A 25338-nucleotide genomic window follows, 5' to 3' on the forward strand; every position below is an offset into this window, starting at 1 on the left:
TTTTTATTTTTTAATTTCCTCTGTTCAAAGAGGAAAACACTACTATTCTTTCAGAAACAGTTCCTCTGAATAGGATGTTTCAAACATTTTTAAATATTTGTTTCTTAATATGTAAGACAAGAGTGGGTTGCTCTAGTGGTGAGCACCCTTCACTTCCAACCAAGAGGTTGTGAGTTTGAGTCACCCCAAGAGCAAGGTGGGGAGTTCTTGGAGGGAGGAAGCCGAGGATCTATCGGAAACAACCTCTCTACCCCAGGGTAGGGGTAAGGTCTGCGTATACACTACCCTCTCCAGACCCCACTAGTGGGATTATACTGGGTTGTTGTTGTTGTTGTTGTTTCTTAATATGTACTTGTCAAATAAAAGAATTAAGAATCAATATTTAGATTAGACACTTATATGTAGATGGTTGATCCCTTACTTTGAATCCCACCATTCTTTCTTGTGATGTAGGGAGTAGTTGATGTAAGAGCATGTTCCAGGATTTTGTTCTAACAAATTTAGGCCTAACTGTGAAGCTTGAGCTTTGAGAGAAGTTGTTGTTTGTGTGCCTTCAACTAGTTTTGGATTGAGTGTAGTAGTAATAGTTATTCTGTCTGTGCATGTTTGGGAGTTGTGTGCTTGAATTAATGAGAACCCCTTAGTTTAAGCGCTAGCGCTTAACATTTCCAAGACTTGAGAAGTAAAGGTAGAACTAACTTTGCTCCTTGTCCTTGGTTTCCTTTATAATATATTTACATGGGTGCATCCCATGCAACAGTAATTACACATGGAAAATCCTAGATTGCCTAGCTTTGGCTAGTACATTTTGGGAGTTGATGGGCATGTTAGGTTCAAACCACCTGATTAAAAAATGTTACGTTAAAACCGGCATGTAACAATTAGCAAGACTCATGTGAAAGCTTCTTGCCTCAGATTATGTCTAATGAAGCATGATGCATTAGGATTTTTTCAACTTCCTTTTCTTCCATTGGATGAAATGTTAAGTGGGAGGTCATGTTCCTTGTTTCATGCTAAGTTGCTCGAACTCTTCACTTTTGATGCGACACCCGTGTCGACACAACGTGGGTGTAGGTGTGGGATCCGTATCGGATCTTGTCAACTGATTTTAGGACTTTGACCAAAATCGATGGAGAAATTCGGGACATGCACATTGATTTTTGAAATCAAAACAAAAGCTAGGGTATCATTGAAGAAAATGGAATACCTTTTATATAGAAATTTCTATGTCAGTCCTTTTCCTTTTATCTTCTTCTCAAATTCTCCTCTTGATTAATATTTTCTCCTTCTCGGAATACCTTGTAAGTTTTCCTCCTAATGTCTCATAATTTAGACATATTTTTATAACTCTATTTTAGGGAATTAATTTTAGCCGAAATCCCACTCATATTCATACTTGGATCCGTATTCCTGAATTTTAAAATTTAGATGATGAAGGATCCAACCTCTAGATCCACACCCGTATCGGACACCCGCACCGAAATCCGAGCAACTTAGGTTTCATGTCTACGATGATGAGATGTTGCTCTATTGTCTTCACCTTTTGGAATGAGCAAGTGTTTTCTCTCCACTAATTTTGTCTCTGCTTCCCCTACTTCTGATGGAGTTATGTCTAGTTGTTTACAGGTATACTATTTCCCAATATGGATATCTATATACTTGGAATTCCATAGGATGTTATTTCTTATCCAAGAATGCAGCTTAGCTAGATTAACTAATGTTTTGCAGGTTGCGGTCAAGAAAATGAAGAGGAAGTTCTATTTTTGGGAAGAATGCATTAATCTACGTGAAGTAAAAGTGGGTGGCTTTGTTCTTAACACTTAATTGACTAGAAACATCGACAAAAGACTGTCAACTCACAAGGCTTAATACTGTTAGAGTTGCTTACGTGTATTAACTTGGTCTCACTGACTTTCTAGTGTTTCTCTCTGCAGTCCCTTCGGAAATTGAATCATCCTAACATAATCAAGCTGAAGGAGATTGTGATGGAAAACAATGAGCTTTTCTTCATATTTGAATACATGGTAGCATTTGAGACTTTTAGCTATATTTTCTATTTTATTAGCTTTTTCCTCTTTGTCTGTGCAGTAAAATCTCTAAATACTTGTGAATGCAACAATTTCAATTAACATAGGTTGCATTTATGTCACTCTAGAAATTAGGTGGCTTTTAGCTTCAGAATCTTGAAATATTATGTTAACCTCTATAGCATCTCCCTTTTACCTGTATCTAGGAATGTAATCTTTACCAATCAATGAAAGAACGACAAAGACCCTTCTTAGAGGAGGAGATCCGGGGATTTATGTTGCAGGTGCTGCAAGGACTTGCTCACATGCATAAAAATGGTTATTTCCATCGGGACTTGAAACCTGGTATTGAGCTATCAAATGATTATCTGTATTTCATGCAGCTTACGGATATTTTTCGTTGCGGCAGTGTGAACCTTAATTAGTAAACTTTGTTCTGTCTCAGAGAATTTATTGGTGACAAATGACATAATTAAAATTGCTGACATGGGATTGGCTAGAGAACTGTCATCAATGCCACCTTTCACTGATTATGTTTCAACTCGTTGGTGAGTTATCTCCTCTACTCTCAGTGCATTATTCCTCTTCATGTGCTACTAAATATTTTGCCTCTGATGGGATGGGTGTTTATATGTTTAAAAGGTATCGAGCACCAGAGATCTTGTTGCAATCTTCTTCATACACACCTGCCATTGGTATGCACTGTCCACTCACTGTTACTATTCCAGAAGCTTCTTGAGTAATGCACTGGGTTTTTATTTGATACTAGCCAGATACTGTATTTTTAGAAGCTAAAATTTGATTTTTTCAGATATTGCCTTGGATCATTGTGCTCTGGTTACGTTCTTGATCTTGAGTATTATTTATCAAGAGCAAAATGTTTACAATCTTGAATATTATTGTCGGTAGCTTTATATTTGGCCTTATTGAATTTAATTCTCAGTACATGACTGGGCATAAATTCGTTTGTGAAGTTTTATACTGGAACAAGATAAAGGCAACCGGTGAGTTTGATGGGAATAATATTTTGTTAGCTGTCATGGCTCTTAAAAAGGTTAAATAAGCTTTAGTCAGTTGGAAGGTTATATGAAGATAAATAGGACAATTCCAATAATTTCCTTGAACTAATTTCAAAATGCCTGACCCGAATACATTAATGTTATGATTGAAAGTGTTAGCTTCTTTGGATAATAAAAGCTGGAAGGAACAAATTTTCCGCTTCTTTTGATATAGTAAAACCTTGTCCTAGTACAACCTTATTGCCTCCATCCCATTTTTTGTGGTCTTAGTTTGATTGGCACATAGAATAAGAGTATAACTAAAAAATTGCACAGGCATCCAAAACCAATGATTCAGGTAGTTTGTAGATAGTTGAGTTGGTGTTCGAGAGTTTGAACTTGATGTAGTTTTGCAATTACTTTTGGTATATACCCTTTGTTCTGCAATCTGTTTCTTGCCTCATTTTAATAAGGTCTACAATTGGCAGAAATAACCAGTCAATTGTTATTATTGGTTGCTTCTTTGAATAGTTCCTTGATGTTTTCTTGCTTATATACCGTTATTCTTTATTATTGGTGTTGTGTAACATATGTAAACAACCAACACAGATATGTGGGCAGTTGGTGCAATACTTGCTGAACTTTTCACTTTGTGCCCAATTTTCCCTGGTGAAAGGTGATTTCATGGCCCATAATTAGTTACGTGAAAATGATGTGCTACATTCTTTCTTTTGGAGCTTAGACTTCTTTATACCTCATATAGTTAGAATGCTTGTTGCTTTCGTGAAAATTTAAAGAGATACTGATATATCTTGAAGTACTCTCATAGTCAATTACCCAGAATTATTTTGATGTTGCAAGATTCTTTTCTGCTAGTAAATTGAAGCTTGATTTATTTGAATATTAAGTCAAATTATTTGGAGAACTGTTAATTTTGAGCTTTCTAATATTCTTTTCCCATGGTCAGTGAAGCTGATCAATTGTATAAGATATGCTACATTCTTGGACCACCAGATTGGACTATCTTCCCAGAAGTGAGAGGTGCTTCACGATTGGTTGATATAAGTAATTTAAACGTAAGTCTAGCTTGAACCTATTGCAAGTTTCCTGCCATTTTCATGTGATCTCTCTTAGGGCCAGGGATAGGAGATAATTAATTCCGGGATTAAATTTGAGATAAGTTTATTCCACGTTTGGTTGGGATAAAATTGTGGTATAACTAATCCCGGGATGGTAGTGTTTTTTATCCCCATGAGAGGGTGGAATAACTAATTCCGGGATAACTAATCCTGGGATAATTAATCATGGGATAACTTGTTTCCCAACCAAACGACCCCTTACTGATATGTGCATGCGCATGCTGACATGTGCACTAACACATTGAGTTCTTTCCTTCTGTTATTATCCTTTCTTTTTGGCAGGTTTCACCAGTCAATCTGTCTGATGTCATTCCAAATGCAAGTTTGGAAGCTATTGATTTGATCAAGGTTGTTATTTGCAATCTCTACCAAATTGCCATTTTTCTCATGAAATAGAAAATACTTTAACAATTTATGCCTTCATATCATAGCAACTCTGTTCATGGGACCCTTTAAGGAGGCCAACTGCTGAACAATGCTTGCAGCACCCTTTTTTCCATGTAAGATATTTCTCTTATTTGTCATTTGCTTACTCTAATTAGAATTTTTTAGTGGCATGATTGGCATCTTTCCGTAATGGTTGAATAAGTTGCTGCTTGCTAATAAATTAGGTTGGTAAGTGGATACTTGAGCCGCTAGAGGATCCGCTGCAGCTTAAGTTAAGCAATGGTGGTAAGAACTCACAAAACAATTTTAGCCTTAGTGTTATCTTTAACAAGTCTGTGAAGCTAACCTCTGTTTCTGCAGGACCTAAGCCAAATCTTGAGTTGAACCTCTGGGACTTTGGGAGACAAAAAGATGACTATTTTCTTGGTTTAACTTTGGCAATTAACCCAAGTCCTCCTAGTTTGGGTATGTATTTTATATTTTTCATTATTCCTGTTACTTGCAGGGCAATATGCTTTCCATTTTCTTTTTCATGATACCTTTTGCAGCCATGAAATATAAATTCGCAACAGTCTCATGTCTTTGCTGTGATGCACATCTGCCTGTGACTCAATCTGTTGCAAAAACTGCATTTACATGTCTGCCTAAGAGTCTCTTTTTTAACAAAAATTGCAGTTTGGTTGATGTTAATCCTGGATCTCATCATAACTGGTGCATTCTTCCCTGTTGTCTCTCATAAGTGATGCCTGCACCACCATACTCCCCTAAAAGAAAAATCAACGAAAAATATTTCCCAGTAAAAAGAGTTATACAAAAAAAAAATCCTTAAAGAAATAAACTATCATTGTCATTAGAAATAACTTTTGTTTCAAGTGACAGAGAGATTATTTTTGTTTCAAGTAGGAAGTGATTGTCCCGTTTAGTTTCTATCTTGAATTTAAACTTCAAGTTTTTTACTTTTCTATTTTCTCTTTTTAGTTGCGCCTTTCTAAAACTATTTACCTTGATCATGTTATATAGATTTATTTCCTGTGGAAATGACAAGTAGAAGTCGAGGCACAGGAACGGTGAGTTGTATTGTGTTTTCGTTTCTCAGTAGCTTTACTCACTGTTTTTAGGGTTTTCTTTCATGATGCTCCTGATCACATAGCAGTTACATTGGCCTGAATAATTTTCTGGTGACAAATGGCAGGATATGTTCTGTTCTGATTTTCAGGGTCACTCACAGCAATCAGGTAGGTTGTGTACATCTCTTGATATCTTTAATACCTTATTGTGTTGACCATTGTAGAAATTTATGGCACTTGTCCTCACTGCATATTACCCCATCGGGACATCTTTGGGTTCTGTCCTTTAAGCATTTAGACCTTCATATTCAATGTTATCCAGTTAAGTCATTGCTGATGCCTTTTTTTTTAACAGTTTTTTGGTCATTGCTTCCTCCTGATCACCATCATACCTCTGTGCCAGTGGAGTCCTCATTCAGGTCAGTTATTATTCTTCTAATTAAACTTCGGTTGGCTGTTTAATAATGTACTATATATGGAGTATGGCGAAGGAATACATCTTCCTTCTCTTTACAAATTTCTACACTACTAAGGTTTCCAACAACAATATCCAGTATATTCCCCGTGTGTGGGGTCTGGGGAGGATAATGTGTACGCAGACCTTACCGCTACCTTGTGGAGGTAGAGAAGTTGTTTCCGGTAAACCTTTGGCTCAAGAAAAGCAATACTCGGCAGGTTGAAAAAGAGAAACAATAGTGAAGAAGCCATGTTGAAAACGATGAAGACAAGAATAATAGCAACAACAAAATAACAGGGCAATGAGAAAACCGACACAACGGAAACAACATGTAGTAATAAAAATCGAAGGTTAAGATAATACGATAATGATAATAATCATACACATGATATGAAAAACACAGAACATATACGGTAATCCCAAACTCGACTACCTACTAACTTTCTACCCTAATCCTCGATCTCCATATTGTCCTATCTAGGATCATGTCCTCGATAAACTGGAGGTGTGCCATATCCTGTCTAATCACTTCTCCCTAATACTTTTTCGGCCTACCTCAATCTCTCCTTAGACCCACAATAGCCAACTTCTTACACCTGCTCACTGGGTCATCTGTGCATCTCCTCATCACATGCCCGAACCATCTCAACTTCGCTTCCCTCATCTTGTCAACCACGGAAGTCGCTCCTACCTTGTCCCGAATATCTTCGTTCTAAATCTTATCTCTCTTAATATGTCCACAAATCCATCTCAACATCCTCATTTTCGCTACTCTCATCTTCTGAGCGTGAGAAATTTTGACTGGCCAACACTTCGCACCATACAACATGGCTGGTCTAACAACATCTCTATAGAACTTACCTTCAAGTGTTAGTGGCACCTTCTTATTACAAAATATCGGATACGAGCTTCCATTTTATCCACCTCTCTCTCCAATACGATGTGTGACATCGTCGTTAATCTCCCCGTTTCTTTGGATTATAGACCCTAGATACTTGAAACTTCCTTTCTTGGGGATGACTTGTGCACCAATCCTTACTTCTACGTCTGCCTCATGAGGTTCGTCATTGAACTTGCACTCTAAGTACTCCGTTTTGATCCTGCTCAACCTGAAACCTTTAGACTCTAAGAATTATCTCCAAACCTCTAGCCTAGCGTTAACTCCGCCGCGTGTCTCGTTAATCAACCCTATGTCATATGCAAATAGCATACACCATGGCACCTCCCCTGGGATATATTGCGTCAATTCATCCATCACCAAAGCAAATAAAAACGGGCTAAGAGTTGATCCCTGGTGTAACCCCATCACAACTGGGAAGTGTTCCGAGTCTCGTCCAACTGCTCTTACCTGGGTCTTGGCTCGATCATACATGTCCTTAATCACCCTAATATATGCCACACGTACACCTCTAGCTTTCACACATCTCCATAGAACCTCCCTCGGGACTTTATCGTATTCTTTCTCTAGGTCAATAAATACTATATATATCCCTCTTCCTTTCTCTATACTGCTCCACCAATCTCCTAACAAGATGAATGACAATTGTCGTAGATCACTCCGGCATGAATCTCAATTGGTTCTCGGAATTCGACACCCCCCCCCCCCCACCGCTTATCCTCATCTCCACCACCCTCTCCCAAACTTTCATCGTGTGGCTAAGCAGCTCGATACCCCTATAGTTGTTGCAATTTTGAATATCACCCTTGTTCTTGTACAACGGAATCATGGTATTCCACCTCCATTCCTCGGGCATTTTTGATTTCCTAAAAATGACATTAAACAACCTAGTCAGTCACTCTATAGCTGCCTTGCCTGTGCTCTGCCATAATTCTACTGGGATCTCGTCATGTCTGGTCGCTCTTCCCCTCCTCATCTTACCATAGCTCCCTCAGCCTCCTCAAACTTTATATGCCTACAATACCCAAAATCACGACGACTCTCGGAGTGCTCTAAATCACCCAACACAATAGTCTTGTGCCCCAATTCATTCAAGAGTCCATGCCACTACTAAGGTTTCCCTGTATATATAAAAAGCCCTTTGCTCATAATCATTAGTGTTGTCTCAATTTGCTTGCCCCCTTTTGATTTAGCTCAATTAATTAATGGCGGTGTGATGATGTGAGTAGATTAATATTTTTTAGAACATCCAAGTGTATATTAATCCATGGTTTTGTGGTGTGGAAAAATGGATTAAAGCATAAAAGATTGCATTAAGTGGGTCTCATTTTTTTTTTTGTAGTTTCTGAAATGTATTTAAATTTTCGAATTGGGAAAATTGGACATTATTTTGGAATAATCCTAAAAGAAAGTAGGCTAAGCATATCCTACTGAGAGTGTAATTAAATTATCCTCCAACTCTAAACAGTCAAGCTCAAGTGTTTGTTATCAAAAGAAAAGCAAACACTAAAAAGACCTTGTCCTCCACTTTGTATTTCAACACGAGTGTATAATTGACTGGTTCAGCTAACTTGGACGGGTTAAAACGGATTCAGAGGGTGCAGTCCAAAATTTGATGGATGAATTGGTAAAGATGAGTTGAGACAAAATACTTATTGAAAAAAACTGGACTTGCTAAAGAAAAGAAATGACGAAGTACTTGCTAAAGAAAAAGATCAGATTGGTCAAACTGGACTAAGTGATAATACACCCCACTCAAGTTTGGATAGTAACTGTATTCTTCAAAACCCTTAGGATATCAAATATATGGTTGGGTCAAATGATTAAGACTTTGCTCATATCATGATGGTTTAGCAATATAGCAATATTTACCTGCTCAAAATGACACAATTAACCAAAAAATGCAATCGCGTGTGTGTGACCAGAAAACCCTTCAGCTTTAAAATTAAAATGACCTTTTTTCTTGAATGAGATTATTATACATGGAGTAGTATCTTCTGTTCATGATATAGAGGTCCTTGAATTTACAGCGGACGTTGAAAGTTGGTGAACATATTTCTTTAAACAGTAGGCGGACATCAAAAGTTACTGCACTTGTGTAAACAGTAGATGCACACAATAAATTCTTTTTTATCTTTCAACAGCTCAATTCCACACACAACTGCGGGAGTACCACAATCGAGGGTATTCCCCTTGGCATCTCTGCAGTCTAACATCTTGGACCACCCCTTTCTAGCCATGTCTTCCTCCTTCCAGCAGAGACATTGTGTTTGAGCAACTGATTATTCAGCTGTTTGAGTGAGTAATTAAGTGATTTATAGGGAATACAGTTGTAGTTTGTAAATGTTATTGCCCACATAAAAAATTATAATTGTCTTGTACGGATCATCACAAGCCCTATTTTATTTCTTAGAAGTTTTTTCTTCTAAAACGTAGATGATTCATGCCCCTTGTGTGGCTTAGTTGGTGTAATATATGGGAATTAAGCTGAAATGTGTTTTCAGCTGTGTATGAAGCATCAAAGACGAGGAGAAAGAAACTATTTAAATATAACTAGTAAAGACCGGTCTTGATTTGAGCATATGCTTATTTGTGCAACAAACTGAAAAGAAATGATACGTGACCTTATCTGACAAGCTAATAGCATTTCACAGCCTATTTCTGATTGCTGATAACAGTGACTGAATCGTGAAACTTAATTTCTGCATGGAAAATTTTATGCATTTCTGCCAGCTTCCTCTTCTTCCCATTTTTATTTGCAATTTGGGTTAAAATTTAAAGAATTTTAGTCATATGTGACAATGTAATTTTTTACATCATTAATGTGATATAATCTGTTATTAGGAAGTTATTTAGTATTATTTTTTAGGGTGAAAATAGTACGAGCTAGCTAGTTTTTGCATTGGTAATTGAAAAATAATCAGCGTTTGCAAAGTCATTGTAAAATAGCTACTATTTTGTTGCAACACGGAAAATTCCAGCATAATATACTGGAGATTGGTGCACATGTGTATGAACTTTCAGCATATTATGCTGGAACTCCAGCTCACGAAAAGTTCCAGCATAATATTCTGAAGATTGGAGCACCTGTGTATGAACTTCTAGCATATTATGCTAGACCAGTATATTATGCTGGACCAATATATTATGCTGGAACTCCAGTATATTATGCTTGAAGTTCATGTGTAAAAAATTCGAACTCCAGTATATTATACTGAAATATTTTTCGGATTTTGAACTGTGTTTTTGTTCAGATTTATCTTTACATGAAAAATGATTAACTTTCGATTACTTTTGAAATTGTGGCTATTTTTCAACTACTACTTGTAAATCTGGCTATTTTTAAATTTTACTTATTAATCAATACTTTAATAAAAAGTTACGTAGTTTCATTTCAAGTGACCTGATGGTTAAAATTTGACATTCTGCGGGTACATTGGGAAATGCTCAATTCATTGTAATAATGCCAACTATGAAAGGTGAGATGAACGTTGATATATCCTAGGTACTTGAAACCTTAGCCATTGCCATCATTTCATGAAGTAAATCCTCAATGAACTTGCATTGTATATCCTTGTTCAACAGGAACTCCTTCCATTTCTTCTGATTTTCCCTAATTAATTTACCTGGCTGCTTGTCAATCTCCACCATCACCATCTCCACAGCTTCCTTAATGTCTTCTTTACCAAAATACCCATCTTCATCTCTCCTATTTACCTCCACCCCAGCTTTCATATCCCCACTCACCAGCTTTGCATTCAGAAACTGGTCACCTTTCTGGGGCAACATAACCACTTGACAGTCATTCACTAGTGCCTCTATCACTGAACTGAACCCTGCATGACATACATAGCAACCTACACTAGTGTGAGCTAATATATGCTGTTGTTGCACCCAACCTGAATGAATAATTCCCTTCTCTTTCACTCTTTCCATAAACCCTTTAGGTAAAGCTCGGTTTAGCTCGGCTGAGAAATCAACATTAGCAGGAAAGTTTAGAACCAGAAAGAAAGGTAGCCCAGTTTGCTCCAGACCTAAAGCCAGTTCTTTGATCTGTTCATCCTTCAAGAAAGTTTCACTTCCAAAAGAACAGTAAATGACTGTTCCAGCTTCAAACTTGTTTAACCAACTAGACCATCTCTCTTCCAATTTACCACAAGGTGGATCAGGGACTACTGGTCCTACAAGAAAAACAGGTTTATTGAATTGTGCTTTCACGTATTCTATATAAGGGCCCTCCATTTGAGAACAAGTCTTGGCTAGTATAGCAGAGCAACCCTTGAGTCCTGAGAGTACACGGTCATATACAGTAGGACCGCCATGGAAGCTCTTGAAAATGTATAGAAAATCTCGAGCCTCAAAAGTTCTGACTGAAGTGACAGAGGTGTGAGGAAATCCAGGTGGAGGTTTTTTCATGTCTTCAAGACTTGGATATTTTTTGGTTTCAGGGACTCTAGCAGGGCAAGTAAGAAAAGCAGTGGAAAGTGCAACAAAAACAGAGTAAAAAACTGTCTTGATCCCTAATTCAACAGCCATTTTTGGGAGCCATTCTTGAGCAAAATCGAAAAGAACAAAGTGGGGTTTGAGATGGGAAAGTAGAGTCTTGATTTGTGGTTGCATAAGGTCTAAACCAACCTTGAGAAGTTCAGCAGTTACTGGTGTCAACTCAGCAGTACTTTCTGCACCAGGAGGTAAACCTTCAACTTGAGGAAGAGTTAGAGGGACTATATGAGTAGTGGGAGCAGAATTCAACATAGATTTGACTCTGCTAGCATTGCCAGATGCGGTGAAAAAAGAAACTTTGACACCATGAGAGGAGAGCTTGTTAGCAAGCTGCACAAATGGACTAATATGACCAAAAGCAAAAAATGGGAACATAACTACATGAAGAACATCATTTGACTTGTCATTCTTCATAATTGATTCAGTAGTATAATTATGAGTGTGTGTTGTAGTATTAGCTATGCAAATAATCGGAACTTCCATATATATGGGACATGGAGAAGCCAAAGGACAAAAAAGAGTAAAGACACAGGAAGAAAGCAGGATGTTGTAGCTTGTAGAATGGTAGGTAGAATGAATGGTGAGCTGATGAGCATTTTTAGGCCTCGTGGACAAACTGTCGATCAACAAAGACTTGCGGTTGACCGTAAAAGAAGGTTAGTATAACCATTTCATGACTCTTGAATGACCGCCACTTTAACGAGTAATACTAGTTGTTTGGTACAAAGGTATCTTATATCTTATGTACCATTTAAATATTTATTTAGGTGTTAATTTGTTTTTACTTATTTCTTTTATAAGTTAAGTGTAAAAGACACTATTTATCAATAACTAGTCATTTTAGTCAAGCTACCACAAAATAAAAAAAAATTACCATTAACATAAAAAAAATATAGGCAAATTTTTCAATGGGTAGTATTGCAATTCATTAAAAACACATTGATAAGGCAATAGTCAAAATTGACGAAGTTTGAAGGTGAGTTAGACTAGTTTGGAATTAAAATTTATTATCAATGATAAACAATATTAAAAAAATTAGGCAACAAAGGATTTGTTTTTCCAGTGAGTATGGTTGGAATTCGTTGAAAACATATAGATGAGGCAATATATAAAATTTGAGCAAGATTGGAGGTGATTTGGTCAAACTTCGTAGTTAAAATCGAGTTTAAATTTTTATTCTGCGATACATGTATCACGCATGTATCTCATACACATGTATACATGAATATATATGTGATACATATGCAGGGGCGGCTCTAAAGGCTAGGGACGTGAGGCCATTGCCTTAGGCCCCCAAAATTTGAAGGCCCCAAATTTATTTATTATATTATTATTATTATTTAATTTATATCATAATTAGTATAAATAAAAGTGTTACTATATATATTTTTATTATTTGATTGAGGTTGCTTCACACCAATAAATTCATAAATTATGATAATTTCTTTACTCATTAATTAGTATATTTGCCTCACTCTTCAATTTTAATGTTATTCTTTTTATATAGAAATTAAGTTATATACAGTGACAACATAATGAATTTCTTTTACAATCTTCTCTGAAACTGCATGAACACAAAAGCATTCATGCACCAGTTTTCTTTTAGTGTAATTCGACATATTATATTGGATTATTTACAATTTAGTTTAGATATTCACGAATGATGCTACTTAATATGATGAAGTATAATTATCGTTTAAATTGACCAGAATGTGTGAATATTTTTGACATTGTCAATGCCCAAAACTTAAACTATGACGTTATGTACGTTCAATTTTTTTTCTTGTTTGTGGGAATAGCCAAATCAAAATTTTTACATTGAGTTCCGGACCTCAATATCTAGTAATGCACCACTTTATCCTTTGTGTTCTTCCTCCTTTTTTTTTTGAAATTCGATATTTTTTGTCTTAAATGATTAATTTGTTGTTTAGAAAGTAAATCCTCTCTATATGGTTTCGCCTTAGGTCACGAGATCCGTTGAGCCGCCCCTGTACATATGTAATGCACAAATGATACATAGTGTGATACACATATGATCTTCCATGTTCATCTTGTGTACTTCTAATTTGCCTCAAATTTCAATTCAAATACCTAGAATCTCCACCAAATCGTCCCAAAATTGAGATTTCCACTCTTTAAGATATACCCAATCTATTCCAATAACACCCACTCGAAATAAAGTCCAATTTCGAAAATCCAAATTTTTGAATGCAAGCTTCAATAGCTGTCCATGACGTTTTCAGTTTAATCTTTCTATCCAATCCAACAATCTAATGTTTAATAGTGATTTCTTAATCGAGTTAAGGTGCTCGATTCTCTGAATTTTAACTTGAAGGAATTAGAATATTGCAATATTGCTGAAGTCTCAAAAAGTTTGAACTATCTTTGTGTTTTAGCAAAAAAACAAAATTACAAAATAGTATTTGGACTATTTTTGGTAGATATTTTGTTTTGGGCAAGTTTTGGATGAAATTGTTTATGGACTGACAGTTTGGGTAGTTTTCCCAAATTGAAATGGATGAGATATGATTTTATGTTTTGTTGACATGGGTTTAAGACTCTCTAGTTGATCTAAACTTTTAAAAGGATTGATTCGAATTTTGTCCGAAATAAACAGTTTAATGAATTTATTTCAAACCAGATCTCTCTAATACTGTAGACGCTTCATTTTTGTCTCTCATTTTCGTATGATATATCTTTAGCGTTTGAATATTAATTTCTTTAATTTTAACCTTAATTTCTAATCCGTCATTTTTAGCTAGTTTCACTTTTTCCAGGAAAATAGAAAATACAATAATATACATATCTAGGACATATATCAAGTGAGTTTAGCCTTTTATTTTGAAAGCTTTAGATTTGATTTTGTTTCAAGGGAAAGAGAAAAATTGCATACGAAAATATTTTCTTTGAATTAACACAATTTTGGAATTCTACACTTTAATAAAAGGCCAAATATATAAGTTGACTCTTAAATTTACCTATTTTGTTTTCATTTAGACACCTAAACCAACTCTTGTTCCTACTGAACACTTTAAACTAAAGTCAAATTGTACCTATTAAACCGGTTTTGCTGATATGGCACTCCCTGCCACCTTCCACCACCATCCACCTTCTCCTTCTTTCACCCGCACCCTTCCCTCTGCAGAGAAGAAGGAAGGCATCGAGATTTTGATCGATGAAAGAAAGAAAGGGAAAGAGATGGGCTTCATACAAGAATATTAGGGATTTCGGATTTATCTATGTAGTGTATAGTTTGGTCTCTTAAAATAACGAGACACGTGGAAGTATCTTGACCCTCAGCTGCTCTTAATCTGAGCCGTCGATATGGCACATTAAGCTCACAAGAATGAGAGGTCTGGAAGCTTCCCTACACGTGCCCACACATGTGAATACATAGTAGAGGAATAAAATAAATTATTTTGTTATAGGAGTAGGGAATGAAAACATGACAAGTGTATATGAAATATTCTTTAGTTTTTTATTTTACATTATTTCTTTCAGCACCAATACTTGTATATAGACATGCCTTGAGATTGAATACAATACAGAGAGAATTTCATCATCCTTCTTGTTAAAATCCTTCATGGTATCAGAGCACTTTTAGCTCGATCCTTCATAAACTTCATCTCAAAATCTCATAAATTTCAAAGTTAACCATGGTAGTAACAGAAGAAACTCCAGTCATCTCTACTCAAGTGGTTTCCAACCCTGGTTCTTCATCTACCACAGTCAATCAGGACTGTAATCACCCTTATTTTCTTCACTCCTCCGATGCACCTAGTATGACTCTCGTGAACACACCATTCGATGCGAGAGGTTTTCGAGATTGGAGGAGGTCAATCATAATTGCACAATCTGCCAAGAATAAACTTGGTTTCATCAATGGAAGCTGTGGGAAACCAAGCTTGGATTCCAATAATCTTCCTCAATGGAGCAGGTGCAATGACATGGTAACCTCATGGTTACTGAACTCTCTATCTAAAGAAATATGAGACAGTATCATCTACTCTAAGTCTGTAATGGAACTGTGGAACAATCTTGAGCACATATTTGGCCAATCCAATGGGGCCAAACTATACCACCTGCAAAAGGAGATATCTAAGTCAGTTCAAGGAAATATTAGTGTAGCAGGTTATTTCACAACTCTGAAGAGACTGTGGGATGAGTTGGACTCTCCGAGCACACACTTAGGATGCATCTGTGACTGTGTGTGTGATGGAAAGAAGAAGGTAACTAAGTTTTTGGAAGATCAGAGAGTTATTCAATTTCTTATGGGACTTAATGATGTGTATGGCCAATCAAGAGGCAATATTCTCATGATGAATCCTCTACCCGGTTTAGACCATACCTACTCTTTGTTACTACAGGATGAGAGTCAAAGAGAGGTATACATGAGCCCTCAATACCCTTCTGATGGAGCATCCTTTATGGTAGGAACTCAGACAAAGTTTCAACAGAGGAACAACAATCACACTCAGAAACCCTGGACTGCCACTCAAAAGTTTGGGAATAGTTCACAAAAGTTCAAAGGCAAGAAGTCTAAATACAACCCTAATGTGACCTGCTCTCACTACATGAGGATAGGACATGTGAGAGCAGATTGTTACAGATTAATTGGGTTCCCAAAAGATTTTCAGTTCACCAAACAACCAAACAATTATCAGGCAACAGTGAAAGAAAATGCAGTGGTAACAGGACAGAAGGAGGGTGTAGCAGCTGTTAATAATGAGGGAAACATGAACAATCAACCACAAATGTTCAGCAAGGAGCAAGTTTCTGAGTTAGTTAACTTGATCAAACAGGTTCAGATTGGAAACTCAGCACATGAAAGTTCAGAAATCAATGCCAATGCAGTGGCTGGTACAATTCTTAAGTATACCTGAACTTGTCTTTCAGCTTTTAATACTAAGACTTGGATCATTGACTCAGGAGCTTCTGAACACATGTGTTTTGATTCAAGTTCATTTATAGATTTGACTCCTTTACATATTAGTCTACCTAACTCTTTCCAATTATATGTTACACATATAGGTAGTGTTCCCATTCAATCAGATATGATCCTTAAAAGAGTTCTTCATGTGCCTTCTTTCAAATATAACTTATTACCTATTCATAAGTTATGTAGTCAATTCAAATGCTCCTTAAATCTAACTTCTGATGGCTGTCTAATGCAGGTCCCTTTAATGAGGAGGGGACAAGTTTTTGGCGAAGTAAGAGATGATTTATATCTACTCAGGCCCACTAGTGTAGTTTCTGGCATTCTGCCCTGTCAAGATGTAGTTTCAATTCCAAAAGGAAGAATTTCCAATCACTGTTCTAGTTCTATTTCTTTTCAAACACCATTAGTGGCTAATGTTACTTCTAATGTAAGCCAATGGCATGTCAAATTGGATCATCTGCCCTCTTCAGTAATGAAGAATCTTAGTTTCATTAAGTTCCCTTCAAATTTTGATTATGTGTGTAACATTTGTCCTCAAGCTAAACAAACTAGACTTCCTTTTCCTTTAAGTCATATTAAAACACAAGGAATTTTTGATTTAATTCACATTGATACTTGGGGACCATTCAAGACTGTGAGATACAATGGTTTTAAGTACTTCCTAACTATTGTAGATGACTATAGTAGAGCTACATGAACTTTTCTGTTAAGTTGCAAGAGTAATGCCTTTACAGTTCTAAAATCTTTCTTGAGCATGGTAGAGAGGCAATTTGGGATGAAGGTGAAAAGGATAAGGTTTGATAATGCATGGGAATTAGGCAAATGATCACATGAAGCTGCTTTCCTTGACTCACAAGGGATATTGCATGAAACATCTTGTGTGGCAACACCCCAGTAGAATGGGGTGGTTGAGAGAAAGTATAGGCATATTTTAGAGGTTGCAAGGGGTCTATTTTTTCTGTCTAAGATCCCTATTCAATACTGGGGAGAATGTGTGCTGACAGCCACTCATCTCATCAATAGAATACCTTCTAGAGTTTTGAAAGGGAAAACACCTTATGAGGTTCTATTTGGGAGACCACCTAACTATGAATCACTTATATCTTTTGGGTGTCTATGTTATGCATCTACTTTGGCTCATAACAGGAGTAAGTTTGAGCCAAGAGCTAAGAGCTGCGCATTATTGGGCTATGCACAAGGTCAAAAAGGGTTATAAAGTTCGGAAATTGAGACAAGAAAGGTGTCTATTTCCAGGGATGCCAAGTTCCATGAGGATCATTTTCTATCCACTTTAACAACCATAACACCTCAGCCTTTGTTTTCCCCTTCTACCACATCCTATGACAATCCACCATCTGTCCAACCACCTATCAACACTATCCCTACACCTGGAGCAGATTCAGCTGACTCCCCTTCCTTTTCTACACCTAGCAGGACACTTGGGTTAGTAAATCAGACCACCAACCATCCAGATCCCTCTTCCCCCTTGCCAAGCTTTGGGCTAACCAACTCACCACATTTCTCACCTAGTACATCATCAACATGTGACCCTAGCACACCCAATACACCTATCTCATCTCCTCTTCACACTTTTCCTATTCCACCACCTCCAATCAGATAATTTGAAAGGATTAGTCAAAAGCAAACATACCTAAGTGATTATGTGTGCAACAACATATTTCTCACTGACCTCAACTCCTCATGTTGTACTCAGTCATCTAAACCTAATGATTTCTCCTTTGGAGCACAAACACTGAACAATCAAAATGTTCTAAAGAGTGTGTCCACTATTTCAGAACCAACAAACTATCATGAAGCTTGTAAGGAAGCAGGTTGGAGAAGGGTAATGGATGCAGAAATTGCAGCTCTAGAGCTAAATCATACTTGGGATGTGGTGGTTTTGCCACCAGGCAAGAAGGCTCTACCATGCAAGTGGGTTTACAAAGTTAAACACAAGTCAGATAGCACTTGAAATGGTCGATTACAATAATAGTACCCAACAAGAGTCGGGGTCGATTTTCACGTGGAGCTATATATGGGAGTTAGGAGTACATATTGTAGTACGTGAGTTTGAACTACCTCAATTTACACCTCCACAAATTGGGGTTATTTTTATGTCTATTTTAAACTAAGATTGCAAAGTTAAGAAATGAAACTAAGAAGGTGTTTTTGTTATTTTTCATGTTTTGTAAAAATCCTAGGGTTATGACCATCACCTAGGTGTTTGCCTAATGGGATATAGACCTTAATGCTTGTTTTGTTGATCGGGGTGTATTATAGCTATCAACTTTCAATTACCCACTCAATACCTCTCGGTCAGAGAGTGATTTTGCTCAATTTATCTTTCTCAAGTCCAAATGGGTATTACACAAAATAATTGATAAAAGCTCAAGTCGGGTTATTATTATCTCTAGGTTGAACCCTTTAATTGGGATTATCAATCTCTCGATTGACCCAATTTTTTGTTAGCCAAGTTTTCCTACGCTACGTCTCTCTTTCTCAAGTAGAGACTAAGTCAAATAGGCATGAACTAATGTTTGCAATCATTAATTCCACAAATTAAAGCATGAACAAGGCTAAATAATAAACGCCCAACCATAAACAAGCATTAAATTAAACACCCATAAGGTTTACACACTAGGGTTGGGTCACAACCCTAGTAAAAATCTAGCTACCCATGCTTGCAATTGAAGAAATAGAAGAGGAAATACTAATTAAACTCATATTGTAAAATCAAAATAGTAAAATCTATGTTAAAATATCCCAAGATATGAAAAACTACTTAAAGAAGCAAAGAGAAACGGCTACTGTAGTTGCTGATGTCAAAAGTTGAACTAATTTCGTGAAACTCTTCTATTTATACAAAGCTGAAAATTTCGAACAAAAATGCCCCTCGGAAGGTTCTGCGGCCACACAATTCCATGTGTTGTCCGCAAGTTTCTTCAACTTGTCACGAACTGGAGGTCCGCGACCGCGAGGCAGTCTTTCTGTGGTCCGCAGATTTAAAACTGCGGCCGCAACTTGGTCTTCTGCGGTTCACAACTTTACTTCTGCGGTCTGCAAGGCACTTCTTTTGCGGCCGCACAATTCCTGTGCGTTCCGCAATTCTGAAGGACTTGGAACTTGGGAATTTGCACATTCTTTGAACTTTGTTCCTAGCCCAGCTTTTGCAGCCGCACAATTCATGTGCGGTCCGCAATTTGCACAAAAGTCTGTTGGGCTTTCCTTCATCATCTGCGGCCGCAGAAGGAATTCTGCGGTCCGCACTTTGTAAGCTTTTTTGCCTTTTATTGCCTTGAGTTTAGATTAATCCTTTTTGAGTCGGATTTTATCTCGGGAGTCCATCTTCTAACATTCCTGCAATTTAGCAATTTCATCAGTTTCGGGAACACAATTCAATGTTTTTAGACTAAAACAAAAGCTAAAAGGTGCTAATAAGTAGTCAAAATCCCCACTTATCACCTCCCCCAAACTTAAGTTTTTGCTTGTCCTCAAGCGAATAAAATAGTTCCCACCTCCACAAGTTAAGGGCCATTCCAGCCAATCAAATGTGAGTCATTCACACATCAATTGGGACCAACATTTACCCATACTACTTATGTATTATCAACAAGGCGACAAGTTAAACTTTTATGCACATATAGTTCTAATGTGACACTTGATCATCAAGAGTTGACTTTATTCCTTAAGGAAGCTCACTCTTTCATGTAGGTCATTGTGGATCCCAAACTCCTCCTCCTCTTCTCTTCGTTTGCGTATTTCACTTAAGAATTTTAGCATTCAATCCAAAATATTTGCGAAAGTTTCACTCATCTCTCTCAAGGAAAGCCTACAATCACTTCTCTAGCCAAGCATAACTTAAGATTTCGCCTTGAAACACATTCAGAGCAAGTTCTAGACCATTCGCATGGATACTCAGACTTGCAACAAAAACATCTCACTTCTCACACAACTGGATTATTAAAGAGGATAGAGTCGAGGGCCCACAATGACCACATTCAAGATTGAAAATCACTATGGTTCGATTAAACCACTCGAGATTGCCTAAGTCAGCACAAGAGTCACAAAGTCACTAACTAGAGCTATTTCTTTTCGAAAATCTTGTTTTTAACCATAAGCACGTAGCTAAGTGTGTTGGTACCAAGTGAAGCATGTTTGACTCTTCGAGCATGACTTAATTAGGTCTTTTTATTCATTACTGCTACTATTATTATCTAAACACCAAAACAGACTCAGTCCCTTAAGAAGGTTGTCACGCCATCCATCGTTGGGAAGAGTCACCCGGTTCACACAAAAACTACCTTTGGAAAGAAGCGTGACATTAAGAAAACCAAAGGCTTATTATTTACTAAAACACAAATAGAAGCTATTAAATTAAAAATAAGCTACTAATTCAAAAAAAAAACTACTTAGTTAAACACTAACTAATAAGAAAACACATATAAAGAGGCTACAAAGCAAAAACTATCGAAAGCATAACGACTATACATAATGAAAGAAGATATATACATAATGAGAGAGGAAAAGAGAGAATATATACAGAATAAGGAGAAAGAAGAAAATAGAATAAAAGAGAGAATATATACAGAATAAGGAAAAAGAAGAAAATACTGTCAGTTATTACAAACCAATTGTCTCATAATCATCAAATCAGATCAAATAAACTCCCCCCCCCCTCCGAATAAAAATAAGCATTATCCCCAATGCTTAACAAAATAAGAGTAAAGGAAGGGTAAGAGTGAAGAAAACTCCCTATGGCTCCTTGGCCATCTCTGTGTCCACAACAGCATCACCGACCTCAGTCTCATCCAACTGGATCTCATCATCATCAACTCCGGGCGTGACTGGGTTGGTGAACATCTGACGTACTGCCTCGGTAGTGTTAGCAGCAAGGTCTGGCTCCTCAGACTGGACAACTGGTGATGTATGTGCTGTAGGATCTGGGCTTGGGTGGTGCGGGTCAATCAACATGTCAAATGGAATGTCTCCGGCTGCTGCAAGCTTGGTAACCTATCTCCGGAGCTTGTCCACTGACTTCTTGGAGGCCTGGGACTTCCACATCTTCTTCACTTCCTTGGCCAGATCTTCTATCACTGACCCATGCTGCACCAAAGTGGCCATGATTGTGTTCTGATTCTCTAAGAGCTTCTTCAAAGTTTCTTCAACTATGGGCGGAATCTGGGGTGCCAGAATGGAGGACTATGCTACAACATTACTGGATATGTCAGACAGCTTTGCAGTAGCTGTCTGCATCTAGTTGTTGAGGCTCGCTAGTGTCTGGGAGACTTGCAGCGTAGATAATAGAGTAGTGGGCATCGGCACCGGCTTCAAAGCCTAGGTGGAACCTGTAATGGGGGCTACTGGAGGCACTGAGGCTGGAGGTGGAGGCATAGCTGCTGCACTGGCTGAAGGCTCTGCCGAAGTAGATGGCATGTCGGCTGACTCTGCAGCTACCATCGATGGCTCATCAGACTGGCCTATGGTGGTAGTCGGCTGACCCTTTTTCTTAGGGTTGTGTGCATCCATCAACGAATACCATGAGAAGGGCTTCTTTGCCCGCACCTTCGTATCAAAATCTCACGGCTCCACCCATGCATCCGTAAGATACTCAGTAATGGTGTTGGGATACGGGTATGAGGTATCAGCTTGCTTGGCAACCACAGATATGTTGGCTGACATCACGGCACCCACATTGATCGGGTACCCGGTCATGATAGAGGAGACTAGAATTGCCCGCGGGATGGGAAGGTATGTCTCATTCTGACTCGAGTCCAGTCGGGTGCATACAAAGGTCTGCCACCCTTTTGCCTCAAAACTCAGGGTGTTTCTGTGAATAGATACCCCTGCTGTGATCTATGGTGGTGGTGGCCCAGGAGCTGCCAGAATCTCAGCTAGCCACGGGCGAGCTGCATCCCCCATTGCAAACTTCTCCAAATACTATGTGGGCTCAACATCATCAAACCCCAAGTAGGTGTTCAATGTGTGCTGGTCAAAACGCACCTTCAGGTTCCTCACTTTAGTTACCTTGGTCCGTTTCTTGATATGCGCCACATTGGCGTAGAACTCCCGGACAAGGTATTTCTTCACGTCCTCTATGCTCTGGGTGAAACCACATCCACATCTTCTGCTCTCGGAACTGCCTCAAGACTGCCGGATTGTACTTTTCAAGATCTTTCAATTAGAACTGACGCTCAAGAGTGAGCGATCTCACTATCCACCACTCACAGAAACTAGAGAAGGCAGCCAAACTGACGAATTTATCCTCCCACTTCTCTTTCTTCTTCGATCGCTCAAGGACGGCAACCGTAGCATCTCCCTTTCTGCCATCATCGGTCATCAACCGTAGTCGCTGGTGCCTCATTGAAAGTGTAGAGGAGGGCTCGGAAGCCTGACTAGCACTCTCTGCATCCTCAGAAGTGCTCTGAGATGTGGAAGGCTCGTCCTGGAGTTGATACCTTCCTGGTGGCTTTGATTGGACAGCCGGCTGCTCTTGAACCGAGTTGCCCTCCGATGCTTCCCTAGATGGGACATAAGAAATGGATTCGGAGGGCTTTGCATTTCTCCCTCGGCCGACTGTAGCCTTCTTTCTGATTATCTTTTGGAGGGTGAGGGGTAAAGCACTCTTTCCTCGATCCCTGGAAGGTTCACCCCTCCCCTTTGAAGTATCACCTCTGCCTCGAGATCTAACCATTTTCTGTACCAAGAAAAAGTAGGTGTCAGTTATAATTCAAGTACAAACATACAAGAACACACCAAAGAGACAGTGAACAACACAGTGTAAAACATGCTTGCATGGTAGAGGAGTGCGGTCCGCAGAATGGACATTGCGGACGACACAATTTATCATTGCGGCAGCAGAATTGGATTGCGGTCCGCACAATTGCCCTTGCGGCTGCAACTCAGATACCACCAATATGCCAACTCTCTGATAACGGAGAATGGGCTGTTTTGCGGCCGCAATCAGTTTTCTGCGGTCCACACATTTTCTATTGCGGCCGCACATGTGAGTCATCAAATTGACAACTCTCTGATAACAGATAAATAGTTGTTCTGCGACCGCAATGGGATTTCTGCGGTCTGCACATTTTTCATTGCGGCCGTAGAATCATGCTTGACTAAAGTACCCTTATTTCAACTTTTGCAGACCGCACACTTTCTTGTGCGGCCGCAAATTTCAAAACAATTACGATCAGAGTTCTAGTGTTTGCAATTTTTGCACAAATTTGACATGGTGGTAGTGTATAGTCATGAAAACCTATACTAGTTGACCCACTACAGTATTAACCCCACATGGTTGTATAATTGAATTCTACTGACAAATGGCCTAAACCTAACTAACAAGTTGTAAATTAAGCTAAAAATTAAAAAATTCTATAAGTAATTGAGGCATACAAGATATGAAGTAGTGCAAATGAGTGATCACAAATATTGAGTGTGTGTGACAGATGATTTACCAGATGATTTCAATGTTTTAGACTTGTGAATTCTCATAGAGGGAAAAAAAGTAACAGTAGCCCTAGGCCCTCTATTTATACTGGACGGTTCTGACTGAGGGAAAGAGAGTTGAGTGCGGCTGCAGAATTCCCATTGCGGTCGCACTCTGTTACCTGGGGGCTTAGAAGCCCTCTTGTGTTGCGGTCCGCAGAATTTGCTGTGCGGCCGCAAAATTTGTTGCGGACCGCAGATTTTGTCTTGCGGACACAATTTGGCCATTTCTCTAACAAACCAACTTCAGAGAGTTGTCATTTCCCCCCTTCAATTTGTGCGGTCTGCAATGTAATTGTGCAGCCGTAGAGGACCTTTTGCTGCCATAACCATAGGTGTGCGGTCTACACAAAACAATTGTGATCCGCAATTCTTTCCACACTTAGCCAAATTTCTGGACATATTTCCTGTAAAGCACCCTCAACCCTGCAACACACTTCAAATCCAGTTAGCACAAAAATAACACCTAACTACAAAAGAAGAAAAGAAAAGAAAAGAAAAGAAAAAGAAACATGGGTTGCCTCCCAAGCAACGCCTGATTTAACGTCGCGGCACGACGCAGATTACCATCATTTGAAATGAATCACTGCCACAACGTGGCCATCACCAACTTTTCCCACATAGTGCTTCACCCGGTGACCATTGACTCGGAATACCTCATCATTTTTTTCTTCAAGTCCAATGCACCAAAGGGTGTCACACCCACGACTTCAAACGGGCCACTCCATTTAGACTTTAACTTCCCGGGAAACATCCTTAACCGTGAGTTGAACAAAAATACAAGATCACCCTCTTTGAACTCTTTATTCCAAATGTACTTGTCATGAAGATATTTCATCTTCACTTTGTATAAGTACGAACTTATGTATGCATGGTACCGGAACTCATCCAACTCATTCAAATGTGCAACCCGCAAGTTAGCAGCTGCATCCCTATCAAGATTCAATTTGTTCAAAGCCCACATGGCTTTGTGCTCAAGTTCCACCGGAAGATGACAAGATTTGACGAACACCAACCGGTATGGAAACATTCCGATAGGAGTTTTGAAAGCAGTCCGGTAAGCCCATAATGCATCATCATACTTCTTTGACCAATCCGTCCGGTTAGCATTCACTGTTTTGGACAAGATATTCTTTATCTCCCGGTTGGAGACTTCCACTTGACCACTAGCTTATGGATGATAGGGAGTCGTGATTTTATGAGTGACACCATACTTGCCAAGCAAAGTGTCAAAAGCCTTGCTGCAAAAATACGACCCCCATCGCTTATGATAGCTCGCATAGTACCAAATCTTGTGAAAATATTCTTCTTCAAGAACACCACCACACTTCTCGCTTCATTTTTGGGTAGAGCAATAGCCTCAACCCATTTAGGCACATAATCAACCATGACCAAGATGTAGGTGTTTCCACAAGAACTCACAAAAGGACCCATGAAG

At 38.4% G+C, this 25338-nt stretch overlaps 2 protein-coding genes across 5 annotated transcripts in view; one reads left to right on the plus strand and one right to left on the minus strand.

Annotated features, from left to right (window-relative positions):
* LOC107831043 (serine/threonine-protein kinase MHK) overlaps nt 1–25338 on the plus strand; it is a 37869-nt gene that overhangs the window by 1512 nt on the left and 11019 nt on the right. For 3 of the 4 annotated variants that reach the window (XM_016658756.2, XM_016658758.2, XM_075237673.1), the window contains 15 exons: nt 1729–1797; nt 1935–2024; nt 2234–2372; nt 2473–2575; nt 2670–2722; nt 3635–3701; nt 3993–4101; nt 4447–4512; nt 4596–4664; nt 4776–4836; nt 4912–5016; nt 5572–5618; nt 5744–5786; nt 5974–6037; nt 9118–9553. In XM_016658756.2, coding sequence (XP_016514242.1) covers nt 1729–1797; nt 1935–2024; nt 2234–2372; nt 2473–2575; nt 2670–2722; nt 3635–3701; nt 3993–4101; nt 4447–4512; nt 4596–4664; nt 4776–4836; nt 4912–5016; nt 5572–5618; nt 5744–5786; nt 5974–6037; nt 9118–9247 — 1215 coding nt within the window. In that variant the 3' untranslated portion in view covers nt 9248–9553. Of the gene's footprint in view, nt 1–1728; nt 1798–1934; nt 2025–2233; nt 2373–2472; nt 2576–2669; nt 2723–3634; nt 3702–3992; nt 4102–4446; nt 4513–4595; nt 4665–4775; nt 4837–4911; nt 5017–5571; nt 5619–5743; nt 5787–5973; nt 6038–9117; nt 9554–25338 lie in introns of those variants that run through there. The other variant, XM_075237674.1, reaches the window with a different exon arrangement.
* Nucleotides 10341–12356, minus strand: LOC107831042 (anthocyanidin-3-O-glucoside rhamnosyltransferase). Its single transcript, XM_016658753.2, has one exon. It carries the CDS (start codon nt 11957–11959, stop codon nt 10475–10477), a length of 1485 nt encoding a protein of 494 aa, XP_016514239.2. The 5' UTR covers nt 11960–12356; the 3' UTR covers nt 10341–10474.

This window comes from Nicotiana tabacum, chromosome 19, assembly GCF_000715075.1.
Source record: "Nicotiana tabacum cultivar K326 chromosome 19, ASM71507v2, whole genome shotgun sequence".
NCBI classification, from domain to species: domain Eukaryota; kingdom Viridiplantae; phylum Streptophyta; class Magnoliopsida; order Solanales; family Solanaceae; genus Nicotiana; species Nicotiana tabacum.

Coding starts and splice junctions, on each gene's coding strand:
- LOC107831042 (XM_016658753.2), bottom strand. CDS start 11,959: ATGGAAGTTCCGATTATTTGCATAGCTAATACTACAACACACACTCAT.